The following is a 15016-nucleotide window of genomic DNA, read 5'->3' as shown; positions in this document are numbered from 1 at the left end:
GGATATTCCACCTTGACTTTAATCCAGAGCGTATGGAGATTTGAAGTTGTCTCAAACATAATTTTAAGGGCACCGTCATTCGCCATCTCAAGCAGCTGATCCTCTTCTAGCACGGACAAAGTTGATTCACCTGGCTTATTCACAAATGGGTCTCAGATCCATTCCTTCCCAGTTCAGGGGTCTTTTGTGGTTGGGAAGTAATGCTCAAACTGTTGAAAGCTGAGGAGTGATCACGCACCAGCTGGGAGAAAGAAGGCCCTGGCTCAGTCTCTCAAAATCTCTGCTAATGTTTGAAACATGTCAAAAATCCCAATGTTCACTCATCGCCCCCATAATTCCAGTTTGGCTTTGAATGCAGCCACGTTATCTGCTGATTTGAACACAGTTGTTGTTCTCCCCTGACGTGACAGGTTGAGTTTGTTGAGCAGGTTGAATGTGTCACACAAGTAAGCAAGTTTTGCGACCCATCTGTGTCACTGAAGTGTGCTGCCAGGGGTGACTGTTTTTCTAAAAGAAATCTCTGGAGCCGCTTTCGTAACTCAGAAACTCTGGCCAGTGATCTACCTCTAGAAAGCCATCTCACGTCTGTGTGTAAGAGAAGACGTGTGTGCTCTGCGTCCTTCTCCTCACAGAGCTGCACGAACAGACCTGAGTTAAGGGCATGTACTTTAATGCAGTTGATAATTTTAATCGCATCCTGCAAAACGTTGTTAAGTTCAGGTGACATTTTCCAGCTAGCCAGCATTCCTCTATGGATGACACAGTGCATAGACTCACATTCAGAAGCGACCTCTTTGACCCGAGTAGTGAAACCAGAAGGCCGTGAAGTCATGGCAGCAGCTCCGTCCATGCATATACAGACACAAAATGACCAATTCAGTTTTCCTGATATGTAATCATTCAAAGACTTGAATAGTTCTGCAGCTGTGGTGTTGGCAACAAAAGTGCACATAACATATCCTCATGCACGTCCTCCTGAAAAATAGATTACACAAAAACAAGCATTGTTGCCTTGTTGTCAACATCGGTAGACTTGTCAACCTGGATTGTGTACCATAGTGACTCATTAATCCTAACAATTGTGCCTCAATATCCTCTGCTATTTCATCAATTCATCTAGTTACAGTGCTAGCCAAAAGAGGAATACGTGTCATCTTTTGAACTGCAGCCTCTCCTAAAAGTTCATGACAAACGTCCTTAGCAGCAGGCAGGATCAGCTCTTCACCAATAGTAAAGGGCTTCTTAGCTTTAGCAATGTGGTTAGCCACTAAGAATGATGCTTTCAGGGCAGACACATTTGATGAACTTCAATAATTGCTTCTGTTATTTGTGTTCACGCTTTTTTCTTTTGAAAAACTCCACAGGCTTGTCTTTTAATGCAGGATGCTTGACCTCCATGTGGTGAAGCAGTTTTGAAGGTTTCACGGCTTCCTTGGATAGCCGGTCGCCACATATTATACAAAGCTGGCTTGGAGAATGTGAATCACCTGTTGCAATGAACCTGTAATTTAAGTAGGACTTGGTATTTTCTTTTAAATGCAGCTTTCTTTTTGTTGGCAGTCTTGGAGTCTTCGGCTGTCTCATCATTGGGTCTTTCCCCCTTTTCAAAGAAGCTCTCCAGTGATGTTTGTTTTTTACACATTTTGGGTAGGGTTAGCTTGTGGGCTTACCAAAACTGTGACTGAGACAAGTGTTTAGTGCCGGAAAGAGGCGCAGATGGAAGTGGTAAATAAAATAATGGGTGGGCCAAGCGCAGACTAAAGTGTCGGATTCTGACTTAAAGCCTGCCACCAGATGCAGCTGTACAACTGAAGTACATCAACTCACTTGCCACTGTAAAGCCTGCCACCAGCTGCAGCTTAATTGTCATCGCTTGCCACTCACTGATAGGGTTTTGATGTGAGTCTGCAAGCAGTTGATTTATTATGGTCTCTGTGCAAACCTCTCTGCTAATGGTAATCTGTATTTGCAGCCGCTCCCCAGCACTAGCATCACTACCTCAGCTCCACCTCAGATCATCAGGCGTTAGATTCTCATAAGGAGCTCGCAAGCTAGATCCCTCACATGTGCAGTTCACAGTAGGATTTGCGCTCCTATGAGAATCTAATTCTGCCGCTCATCTGACAGGAGGCGGAGCTCAGGCAGTAATGCGAGTGATGGGGAGCAGCTGTAAATACACATGAAGCTTTCTTCTATCAGCTCGCCCGCTGCTCACCTCCTGCTGTGCGGCCCGGTTCCTAACAGGCCACGGACCAGTACTGGTCCATGGTCCAGGGGTTGGGGACTCCTGATCTAAAATCTCCAAAATTTTACCAACATAAACTCTTTTATTTATTTATTTATTTATTCCTCATTAAACTTTTTTAATGGGTCTCAAATTCTGTGACAGATTTTTGGTCAAGTTGTTTCCATTAAAAAGTACTGATTTTAAAAACTAATAACTTAAAACTGCCACACACAAAACAAATGGTCCACAACACATTCTCCTTTCCTTTTGAAGGTTTTACGATGCATTGTTATCATTAACCAGTCTTTTGCTATTAAACTTAAATGGCCAATTGAGACAAACAGTTCTGAGACCGTTCTTCCACCACTGATTAAGACTGGGGTGGCAGGTATTGGGGATAATATTCATTTAGCCTTCTGAGCTTTCTGGGCAGACGTGGTGACCTTGCCAGCTCCAGCTGCCTTCTTGTCCACTGCTTTGATGACACCCACAGCAACCGTCTGTCTCATGTCATGAACAGCAAAGCGGCCCAGAGGAGGATAGTCAGAGAAGCTCTCAACACACATGGGTTTGCCAGGAACCATATTAACGATAGCAGCATCACCAGATTTCAAGAATTTGGGGCCATCTTCCAGCTTTTTCCCAGAACGACGATCAATCTTCTCCTTCAGCTCAGCAAATGTGCAGGCAATGTGAGCTGTGTGACAATCCAGCACAGGTGCATAGCCAGCACTGACTTGGCCTGGATGGTTCAAGATAATCACCTGAGCTGTGAAGCCAGCTGCTTCCATCGGTGGGTCATTTTTGCTGTCACCAGCCACATTGCCACGACAAACATCTTTGACAGACACGTTCTTGACATTGAAGCCCACATTGTCCCCAGGAAGGGCTTCACTCAAAGCTTCATGGTGCATTTCAACAGACTTCACTTCAGTTGTCACATTGACTGGAGTAAAGGTGACCACCATTGCCAGGTTTGAGAACACCAGTCTCCACTCGACCCACAGGGACAGTGCCAATACCACCAATTTTGTAGACGTCCTGGAGAGGCAAACGCAAGGGTCTGTCAGTTGGGTGAGTTGGTGGCAGGATGCAATCCAGAGCTTCAAGCAGTGTGGTTCCACTGGCATTGCCATCCTTACGGGTGACTCTCCATCCCTTGAACCACAGCATGTTAGCACTTGGCTCCAGCATGTTTTCACCGTTCCAGCCAGAAATTGGCACAAATGCTACTGTGTTGGGGTTGTAGCCAACTTTCTTAATGTAGGTGCCGACTTCCTTTACAATTTCCTCGTATCTCTTCTGGCTGTAGGGTGGCTCGGGGGAATCCATTTTGTTAACTCCAACAATTCGCTGTTTCACACCCAGAGTGTAGGCCAGAAGGGCCTGCTCACGGGTCTGCCCATTCTTGGAAATACCTGCTTCAAATCCACCAACACCAGCAGCAACAATCAGGACAGCACAGTCAGCCTGGGATGTGCCTGTAATCATGTTTTTGATGAAGTCTCTGTGTCCTGGGGCATCAATGATGGTCACATAGTACTTGCTGCTCTCAAACTTCCATAGGGAGATATCAACGGTGATACCACGCTCGCGTTCAGCTTTCAGTTTGTCCAAGACCCAGGCATACTTGAAGGAGCCCTTCCCCATCTCGGCAGCCTCCTTCTCGAACTTTTCAATGGTTCTCTTGTCGATCCCACCACATTTGTAGATCAGATGGCCATTAGGGGTGGACTTCCCCGAATCTACGTGTCCAGTGACAACGATGTTGATGTGCGTCTTCTCCTTTCCCATTTTTGCTTAGGTTTAGCGGTGGTTTTCACGACACCTGTATCCTGGCGGCAAACCCTTTGTGAAAAAAGATAAACTCTTTTAAGTTGCATAGTTATGTGGGTATAAACTAGGTGGCCCTCCCCTTGGAGCTCACAGTCCTGGATGTGAGACAGTCACAAACCAGTGATGGTAGATCAGTGCACCAAATGTAATACTAGGGGTACATGTTACATTTCATAGGGGTGGAAGGGGAGAGTGGCCGGTCACCTGAGGAGTGTGCTCTGGAAGTCCTCATGGAGGAGAGAGTTGCTTGAGCTAAATCTGCTGGAAAGAGCGGCAGCAAACAGCAGGGTGGAGGGTAGGGATGAGGGAATTTTACTAGCCTGTGCCAAGCCAGAAGAATATTAAAGCAGCATAACGAGGTCACAGAAGGGCAAAAAGTTGGCAAGGTGGGCAAGCCCCCTGCAAGGAAGTAGTGGGAAATGAGGCTGGAGATATCAAGTAGTAGCCCACGGCAGAAGAAATTGACAAGGACTAACACGAATGTATATTCGGCAAAGTTGTCAAGGATAAAGAATTTTATTCCCATCCAGACAGAAAAACAGGGGAATGATGACAACGAACTTAGACTTGTCTGAAACATGTGATGTCAGAAAATGGTGGTATGAAATATCTTAAAAAGGCTGAGAGCAAAAGCATGACCCAAATTATTACATACAGCCAAGCTGGTGTTGACAAAGGGCAAACTGACACTCCTAAACCCACAAAAACTCAAAAATACAATAACCAAGAGCTCTTTTTTAAAAATCTCCTTCAGCAAAAATCCAGTCAATCAAGAGGGTAATCAAACTATAAAACTCAGTGATAAGGAAGTTAATGGTAAAAAAAAACAAAAACAAAAACAAAAACTGGAGGTGAGATTTTAATCCCTTTAAATATAAAACAAAAACAATTGTGGGATTATGGTTATGGAATAAAATGTAAGTGACATCACAATATTAAAAAAATAATAATAGAAACGGCCCCAAATTGGAACATGTAGTTAACAAAACATTGGTTCAAGCCTCTTAATAGTTCTCACAGTCTTGTTAAGTTTAGAAGGGTATTTTAGGGGTGACTATGTCTTGTGAGTAGATAATCTGATGATTATTAATTCCTTCAGTTTCACTTCAGTTATTTTGTTGTAAATAAACTAAAAGTAAAAATAAAAGTGAAATTAGAGTAAAATTTGAAAAGAAGTGTATATAGTATAATTGCATTACATATATATTTTATATATATAACTTTAATGCCCAAAGAAAAGGGATGGAATAACATTCACCAAATAACAACAGTTACTGTATCTGGGTGGTAGAATTGTGGATAATATAAAAAAATATTTTGCTTCCTCTTGTAAATTTCTGTGTTGCTTGATTTTTAAAATATATTGAGGCCACCGCTACCCTGACACCAAAACCAGAGAAAGATGTCACAAAAAAAGAAAACTACAGGCCAAAATCACTGATGAACATAGATACAAAAATCCTCAACAAAATACTAGCAAACAGAATCCAACACACATTAAAAGGATCATATACCATGATCAAGTGGGGTTTATCCCAGGAATGCAAGGATTCTTCAATATATGCAATCAATCAATGTGATACACTATATTAACATATTGAAGGATAAAAAACATACTATAATATCAATAGATGCAGAAAAAGCTTTCAACAAAACTCAACACCGATTTATGACAAAAACACTCCAAAAAGTAGGCATAGAGAGAACCTACCTCGACATAAAAAAGGCCATTATATGACAAACCCAAAGCCAACATCGTTCCCAATGGTGAAAAATTCCACTAAGATCAGGAACAAGACAAGGTTGCCCACTCTCACCACTACTATCAACATAGTTTTGGAAGTTTTAGCCACAGCAATCAGAGAAGAAAAAGAAATTAAAGGAATCCAAGTTAGAAAAGAAGAAGTAAAACTGTCACTCTTTGCAGATGACATGATACTATGCATAGAGGATCCTAAAGATGCTACCAGAAAACTACTAGAGCTAATCAATAAATTTGGTAAAGTAGCAGGATAAAAAATAAATGCACAGAAATCTCTGGCATTCATATACAGGAATGATGAAAAATCTGAAAGTGAAATCAAGAAAACACTCCCATTTACCACTGCAACAAAAAGAATAAAATACCTAGGAACAAACCTACCTAAGGAGACAAAAGACCTGTATGCAGAAAACTATAAAACACTGATGAAAGAAATTAAAGATGATACAAACAGATGGAGAGATGTACCATGTTCTTGGATTGGAAGAATCAACATTGTGAAAATGACTATACTACCTAAAGCAATCTACAGATTCAATGCAATCCCTATCAAACTACCAATGGCATTTTTCACAGAACTAGAACAAAAAAATTCACAATTTGTATGGAAACACAAAAGACCCCGAATAGCCAAAGCAATCTTGAGAAAGAAAAATGGAGCTGGCGGAATCAGGCTCCCTGACTTCAGACTATACTACAAAGCTACAGTAATCAAGAAAATACAGTTCTGGCACAAAAACAGAAATATAGATCAATGGAACAGGATAGAAAGTCCAGAGATAAACCCACACACATATGGTCACCTTATCTTTGAGAAAGGAGGCAAGAATATACAGTAGAGAAAAGACAGCCTCTTCAATAAGTGGTGCTGGGAAAACTGGACAGCTACATGTAAAAGTATGAGATTAGAACACTCCCTAACACCATACACAAAAATAAACTCAAATGGATTAGAGACTTAAAAGTAAGGCCAGACACTATAAACTCTTAGAGGAAAACATAGGCAGAACACTCTTTGACATAAATCACAGCAAGATCCTTTTTGACTCACCTCCTAGACAAATGGAAATAAAAACAAAAATAAACAAATGGGACCTAATGAAACTTAAAAGCTTTTGCACAGCAAAGGAAATCATAAACAAGATGAAAAGACAACCCTCAGAATGGGAGAAAATATTTGCAAACGAAGCAACTGACAAAGGATTAATCTCCAAAATATACAAGCAGCTCATGCAGCTCAATATCAAAAAACCAAACAACCCAATCCAAAAATGGGCAGAAGACCTAAATAGACATTTCTCCAAAGAAGATATACAGATTGCCAACAAACACATGAAAGGATGCTCAACATCACTAATCATTAGTGAAATGCAAATCAAAACTAGAATGAGGTATCACCTCACACCAGTCAGAAGGGCCATCATCAAAAAATCTACAAACAGTAAATGCTGGAGAGGGTGTGGAAAAAGGGAACCATCTTGCACCGTTGGTGGGAATCTAAATTGATACAGCCACTATGGAAAACAGTATGGAGGTTCCTTAAAAAACTACAAATAGAACTACCATATGACCCAGCAATCCCACTACTGGGCATATACCCTGAGAAAACCATAATTCAAAGAGTCATGTACCACAATGTTCATTGCAGCACTATTTACGATAGCCAGGACATGGAAATACCCTAAGTGTCCATTGACAGACGAATGGATAAAGAAGATGTGGCACATATATGCAACGGAATATTACTCAGCCATGAAAAGAAATGCAATTGAGTTTTTTGTAGTGAGGTGGATGGACCTAGAGTCTGTCATACAGAGTAATGTAAGTCAGAAAGAGAAAACCAAATACCGTATGCTAACAAATATATATGGAATGTAAAAGAAAAACAAAATGGTTCTGACGAACCTAGAGGCAGGACAGAAATAAAGATGCAGACATGGAGAATGGAGCTCAGGACATGGGGAGGGGGAAGTGTAAGCTGGGACAAAGTGAGAGAGTGGCATGGACATATATACACTACCAAACGTAAAATAGATAGCTGGTGAGAAGCAGCCGCATAGCAGAGGGAGATCTGCTCAGTGCTCTGTGACCACCTAGAGGCGTGGGATACTGAGGGTGCGAGGGAGGGTCAAGAGCGTGGGGATACGGGGATATATGTGTATGTATAGCTGACCCACTTTGTTATACAGCAGAAACTAAAACAACATTTATAGCAATTATACTCCAATAAAGACGTTAAAAAAAAGTAATATGTTTATTCTATAAATATTTATTGAGTGTTTATTGTTATTTAAGCACTGGGGATACACTGTGAACTATAAAAATAAGCTCCTTGCATCACGGAGCTTGCTTTCTAGTTAGGAAGACAGACTATATGTAAGAAAACAAATAAGGGTAGTTTATGATGAGTGATATGAAGGAAATGAGAAGGGGAGGAGCAGGGTGCACATTCGTTAGGATCAGGAGGGAATGAACATTGAGCTGAGCTGAGACCTGAAGCAGCAGAGGAGCCAGCCTGTGCAGTGCTGGGGGAAGAGCATTCTGGACAGAGGGAACCTGGCTTCGGGGTAGGAAAAGACTCAGCACATTTGAAGAATAGAAGAGAGGCTAGTGTGTCTGAAATATAAGGGAGAGAGCTTGGTGGGATGATTTTTAAGAGATTAAAGGGAATCTGAACATATAGAACCTGGGAGGTCCTGAAAGCCAGTTTGGATTTTATTCCACTTTCATTAGCAAGACACATACACACACACACACACACATGCTTTTTCAGATATGACTGCATCTGCTTGGAGCCATTTCTGAGGAGCCTGAGCCCAAACAATTCTGAAAAGGAAGCCAACAAAGCCTCATCCCTGGACACTTCACTTATGCGAGATAATAAATTCCTTATTTTGCTCAAATATTTTCTGTCATCATTTTCAGCTATTAAATGGTATCTAGCCCCAGGTACCTTGTCATATGTTTGGGCCCATTATCAGGAACTCTCCATGAAATGCTACTTAGCTTCAGTGACTTTAAACAAGTTGAAGCCTGTATGCTATGTTAAAAAATAGAGGAAATAGATTTTCAAATCTCAGTCCACATTTACCTTTTTATTAAGTGTAGCAGAATTTATGGAAAGTGAAAATATCTCTCTATGAGGAAGTTTGAACTGTGTGGTAGGAGATCTGTAGACATTTGACTCATATCTTTAAGATATTTTTGGTGGTATTTGAATTTCTCATTAAAAATAGATGATGCAGTAGTTATTGTGTAAATTATTAGTTCAACATAAACCCAACTGGAATTGCTCATTTTAACAAATCACCCAATATTTCAAGCTCCTTTCTATATATCTGGCTTGTAAAGACCGATTGTAGCATCTACTAACAGCCTAGCGGAGAGCCTTGCACCTTGTGGTGTACAAAAAAATTGTTGATTGGGCTTTGTGATTGGATAGATTTATTTACAAAATATCACATTCTACTCGTGTAATTTTTTTTTTTTTTTTTTTTTTTTTTTTTTTTGCGGTACGCAGGCCTCTCACTGTTGTGGCCTCTCCCGTTGCGGAGCACAGCCTCTGGACACGCAGGCTCAGCGGCCATGGCTCACAGGGCCAGCTGCTCCGAGGCACGTGGGATCCTCCCAGAGGGAAGCACGAACCCGCGTCCCCCGCATTGGCGGGCGAACTCTCAACCACTGCGCCACCAGAGAAGCCCTCTACTGGTGTAATTTTATTCACTGGTCACAGACATAAAACCCAGCATAAACTATATGTATGTTAGTTTTATTGAAGGAAATGAAAATCAAAAGAAACACTCCCCCTTGTGGTTAATTATTCCAATTGCAAATCCTTCACCTTACAAGTGGAAAGAAATTAGATACAAAAGAGCTTTTTGCAAATATGTTCTTTACCGACCATATTCTAAAACCAATATAGAATCTCCCAGTTTCAGATGGTAGAGGAAAACCAGATCTCAAAGTTTCATTACTGTAAAATCTAAGACATACACAACAAATTGGTTAAAAAACAGAGAAAAATGTCCCCAATAAGGGTTGATAACCAATGAAAAGCAAAGCTCCCTTAAGGAGTGCAGTATGGGCTCTAGGAAAGCTCCTAGAACTCACTTTCTGGAGTCATTAAGAGAGGGGGCTGAGGGAAACAAAAACCTGAAAAACATTACCAAAGGGGATTTGGTGAAGCAGAAACCTATAGAATTGGAAGACCCACGCCCTCAGAAATAAAAAAGAGATCTGAGGCAGTTGCAGGTGCAGGGAGAGGCTGAGCCCGGAGTCCTTGGTACATAGGCCAGGAAAAGTCCTCCTCGTCTTACAGGCGCTCAAGAAGGGAGTCAATTCACTTTTCACACACCTGTCAGCAGTATGAGAGTAGAAATGACTGACGCCTGAATACCCGGCAAGAGCACAAGCGGGGCTGCATTTCCTTAAAAGCAACAAAAGTTCCGGAGGCCCAAATACAGCTAGAGGTTGAGGATGATCTGAAGCCCGAGTTTACCCCTAGATGTGAAGAGGACACCCCTGGCATTATGAAGTAAACCCGGCTGAAGACCTTTAATAAAGCCCCAGAAGAGAGAACAGAGCCTGTTCTGGCCAATGAAGGTTGCAGCCAGGCCTAGCTGAGAAATATCTCTTCCAGACCTAACTGACACCCCACCCCATGCCCTCAGGCTACACATAATTTTTCCTCCTCTGTACCTCAGGAGTCAACAAACTTTTTCTGTAAAGAGCCAGATAGTAAATATTTAGACATCCCAACCATATGATCTCCATTACAGCTGCTCAACTCTGTTGTCGGGCAGCCGGTGATAATATGTAAGTGAATGAGTAGGGCTTGTTTCAATAAAATGATTTGCAAAAACTGGAGATGGGCCACTTTGTCCCTCAGGCCATATTTGCTGATGCTCGCAGTGTCACTTATAAAGTAAGGAAAAAAGAATGGAGTGAAAGGGAATTCAGCCACATTAAACAGCTCTCTACAGGCACTAGATAGAAAGGGCTAAGGTCCTTGAGGGAAGGAAAGCACATGTGGTAAGCCTCACTTTAATTCCAGCTTTCTCTTTGAGGGTGTTTTCCACACCCTGGCACAAGGAAATAGAGCTCAAGAAGAGAACAGGCAAATCAAAACTAAAACACTAACTAGAAGAAACCTGGTGTGACTATATTCACATAGAACAAAATACAGGGCAAGAAGTGTAAGAACTGAAGGATAATACATCATAATAAAAAGGTCAATTCAATAAGAAGGTACAACAGCCCTAAATTAGTATATATCATATAACATGGCTTCAAAATACATAAAACAAATATTGACAGAATTAAAGCAAAGGTAGATAAATCCACAATCATAGTTGAGGATATTAACCCACGTCTATGAACACAAGTCTATCAACTAATAGACAAACGAGCAGACAAAAATCAGTAAGCATAGAGATGATTTGCATACAAGTTAATCAATTTGATCTCATTAACATATAGAACACTATATCCAACCTAATTCTAGGTTGATAGTTATTTTTCTTTAGGTACTTTAAAGACATTTCTCTACAGCATCTTGTTTTTTTTTTTTTTTTTTTTTTTTTTTTTTTTTGTGGTACGCGGGCCTCTCACTGCTGTGGCCTCTCCCGTTGCGGAGCACAGGCTCCGGACGCGCAGGCTCAGCGGACATGGCTCACGGGCCCAGCCGCTCCGCGGCATGTGGGATCTTCCCGGACGGGGGCACGAACCTGCGTCCCCTGCATCGGCAGGTGGACGCCCAACCACTGCGCCACCAGGGAAGCCCAGCATCTTGTTTTTATTTTTGCTTGTTACTTTACCTTTCTTCCTCTTTACCTAATTTTTTTTTTTTTTTTTTTTTTTTTTTGCCTCTGTCTGCTTTTTAGTTTTCTCTGCTTCAGTGTCCTGAGAACTGTTGTTTCATATGTTTTGTCCTGTTTTTTAGCTGTTTCAATTGGAAGGATAAATCTTGCCCATGTTACTCTTAACCAGAAGAAGAGGGTTTTTCCATACCATTTTGGAATAAAAGCCAGAGAGGTATCAATACATTCCAGTTTGTTTCTTGGGGCATGACAGTCTGGCTACCTGGAGTTCTGTGCATACAGAGGGTGTGGTGGCTGGGAATTCAGGGGTCAACTTTCTAAGTATATATTTTAATTTAAAACTCTAGTTTTTCTCTCTGTTTTCATTCCCACACACCATTTTCTCCAGTTCCAGGTTTCTGACGCCCAATCTAAACCTCCTCAGCTGTATCTTTCTCACTTTTCTTTACATTTGCATGCACTCAGCCTGCCATACTGACAAGACCTTGCCTTTATATTTTTAATGCTGGTCAATTCTTTTAGCACTCTATACATTTATTTTTACTCAGGGAATCAAATTATTTAACAGAGTTCTAAAAAAAGCAAAGCTCAGTTAACATTATCCAAGTCCAGACTTCGTCACGTTTCACTTAGCTTCAGGAGTCCATTTAATCATTTTACATATCTTATGCACTTTTATACACATTTTATGCACATTTGAATTACATGCATTTGAAGTCATCCAACTAAATGACAGTAATAAAGTTTCACTCTGTAAAATATTTGAAATAACAATAATGAAATAAATTGATGAAAATCCATTAATTCAATTATCAAAAGGAATGAATTAAAATCAGTCCAAGATTGCTACTCTTAGAATCGGCTCTGAGTGCATATGCGATTTTTGCTTTTGCCACATGATGGCATCACTTTAGCTAATAATTACAAATATCATTCTCCAAAAGAATTTTGTCTTAAATTATGCATCTTCTGAATGCTACTATCTTTGTAAATTATCCTTTTGTATATATAAACTGTGATCGCCCAGTCTGTAGGCCTGACCAATCCAACAGTTTGACTTTGAACTACGGAATAGTCAGGGCTAATCTATCAAGGTTCTCCACAGATCCTTCACTGTGGGGACCTGAAGCTGTTGATTCCTAAAAGTTTTTGCTGTCGAGTTTAGAGATGTCCTTATGAAAAGCCCAGTGAGTTATACAGATAACAGTGCCCTGCTCCTATCGATATATAATTAAGTCAGATAAGAGCGCTTACTGTGTGAATCCAAATGCTGAGAGATTAAAATGTGTCCCAGTCAATAATCAAAGATAAAATATTAGGGAAGATGGAGATAGTCCCCTGATTCATAAGGTAAGCTTATCAGGGATAGTCAATGAACACAATTTAATTATATACAGGAAACACTTTAGTGTGCTTTCTCCATGCTTATGGGGCCTTAAACAACAAGGACCCCTTCTGGCTATGGCTCCACCTTTTGTATTGTTTCTGTCCCTTAATGAGAATACCTAGCATTTTTTGAGAGCCTTCTATATACCATGCTCAGGGCTTCACATTTTCTTATGCCATTTAATTCTTACTGCAACCCTGTGAGGTAAGCATAATAATTCTTATATCAATAGACGAAGGAAGCTCAGACATTTATCTGGGGTCATTCATCTAGTAAATAACAGAACCAGGGTTTGAATCCGGCTCCTTTGTGCTCCCAAACCCACACATTCAAACCTTCACTCAGGACGCTTAACGTTTCCCTTGAATATGTGACCCTACACCTTCTACCGTTTCCCTATCTTAACTGGCATCCACCAGTTATTATGCTTGACAGTTTCCTGCTAAAAATAACTTATATATTCCATAATTATTTACAACTGTTTAAAAATAATGGTGAAAGGGCATCATATGTCTATTATGCTCCAGTGCCCTGATTAATGTGCACTTTGAATGGTCCTGTGGAGGTTCCGAGAGTTTACTTGATAGAGTAATTCCAGAGGGATATATAGACCTGCAATGAGTGGGTTCAAATCTGCAGCTAGTTCATTCAGCAGGGCTGGACATCACATTACACAGAGGAGCTTTAGAATCTCAGAGTTAGAAGGGATGACGAAGATCACTGAGTCCAAATAACTGACCTTGAATGCACTCTGCCGTGCGCCTACCAAGCAGTTGGCCACCCACTCCTTGAATACCCTGAATACCAGAGAACTCTGTAGCCCAAGAGTTACTTTCAGTCTTGGACCAGTGTGACTGCTCTTCTTTATGTTCTGACATATAGCAGGGATAGCCAGCTGCTAAGGAGATGGAGGTGGCCATGGCAGCTAAAGTTGGCAGAGGATTTCCCACTTGATCGAAACTGGTTCAGGTGCTGGGTCAAAACCTATCTCTGGAGGAGGGCCATCAAGAGAAGTTTTGGCAGGGCAGATGCTGGACAGAAGTTTAAAGCTTGTGAAAAGTATTTTTATTTTAATGTACCTATCTGGTTCAACCTTTTGAGGTGAAATATAAATGTACATAAACCAGGTCTGATTAAGGTTCTTAGAACAGCTGAATCAGATGACAGATCAAAATCTACTTAAGAAAAAAACAGTCATAATGTAAATCTTCAAAGACCATCATTACGCTACATATTAAAATCTCCTCCTGGACTTCGTGTATAAACAAAACTATATGATTAATCTGAAGTCATCAAAAGTGCCTGGAAACAACACATTTATGACAGGTAGGCCTTAATAATTGTGTTGATTTTCCTTTCTAACTAAACACCTAAAATAATAATAGCTAAAATAATCATTTCCACAAGAGGGCGCCAATAGCTATCTTAATCTCAACAAACGGGAGCTCAGTTTTGGAATACAAAACGGGCTGTCACACTTTTATTTACGTAGTCACACCATATATTTCAACGTAATTCGCATATTTTTTTTTTTTTTAAATATTTATTTATTTATTTATGGCTGTGTTGGGTCTTCGTTTCTGTGTGAGGGCTTTCTCCAGTTGTGGCAAGCGGGGGCCACTCTTCATCGCGGTGCGCGGGCCTCTCACTATTGCGGCCTCTCTTGTTGCGGAGCACAGGCTCCAGACGCGCAGGCTCAGTAGCTGTGGTTCACGGGCCCAGTTGCTCCGCGGCATGTGGGATCTTCCCAGACCGGGCTCGAACCCGTGTCCCCTGCATTGGCAGGCAGATTCTCAACCACTGCGCCACCAGGGAAGCCCGCATATTTTACTTGGGAAATTAACTCCACTGTTGCTGTCTCTCAAAAAAATAACATTTTACTTTTCAGAAAGGTGCAGTTCCTACTTGATATTAAAAAAATGTCCTCTCACCTTTAATTCCAGTATTGTTTAATTCTTTAAGATAAATACAAAATGCATTTTACA

The 15016-nt window shown here is 40.9% G+C and overlaps 1 protein-coding gene across 1 annotated transcript; it reads right to left on the bottom strand.

The window, feature by feature from the left end:
- Positions 1-2349: 2349 nt before the first annotated feature.
- Positions 2350-4077, bottom strand: LOC116750843 (elongation factor 1-alpha 1-like). The gene is given in 2 exon segments (XM_032626119.1): positions 2350-3195; positions 3197-4077. Coding segments are annotated over 2 exon segments (1389 nt in total). The 5' UTR covers positions 4022-4077; the 3' UTR covers positions 2350-2631.
- Between the last annotated feature and the right edge of the window lie 10939 nt (positions 4078-15016).

Source organism: Phocoena sinus, chromosome 3, assembly GCF_008692025.1.
Source record: "Phocoena sinus isolate mPhoSin1 chromosome 3, mPhoSin1.pri, whole genome shotgun sequence".
Lineage (NCBI taxonomy): Eukaryota > Metazoa > Chordata > Mammalia > Artiodactyla > Phocoenidae > Phocoena > Phocoena sinus.
The sequence above is the reverse complement of the archived record's forward strand: the minus strand, read 5'-3'. Positions and strand labels throughout refer to the sequence as shown.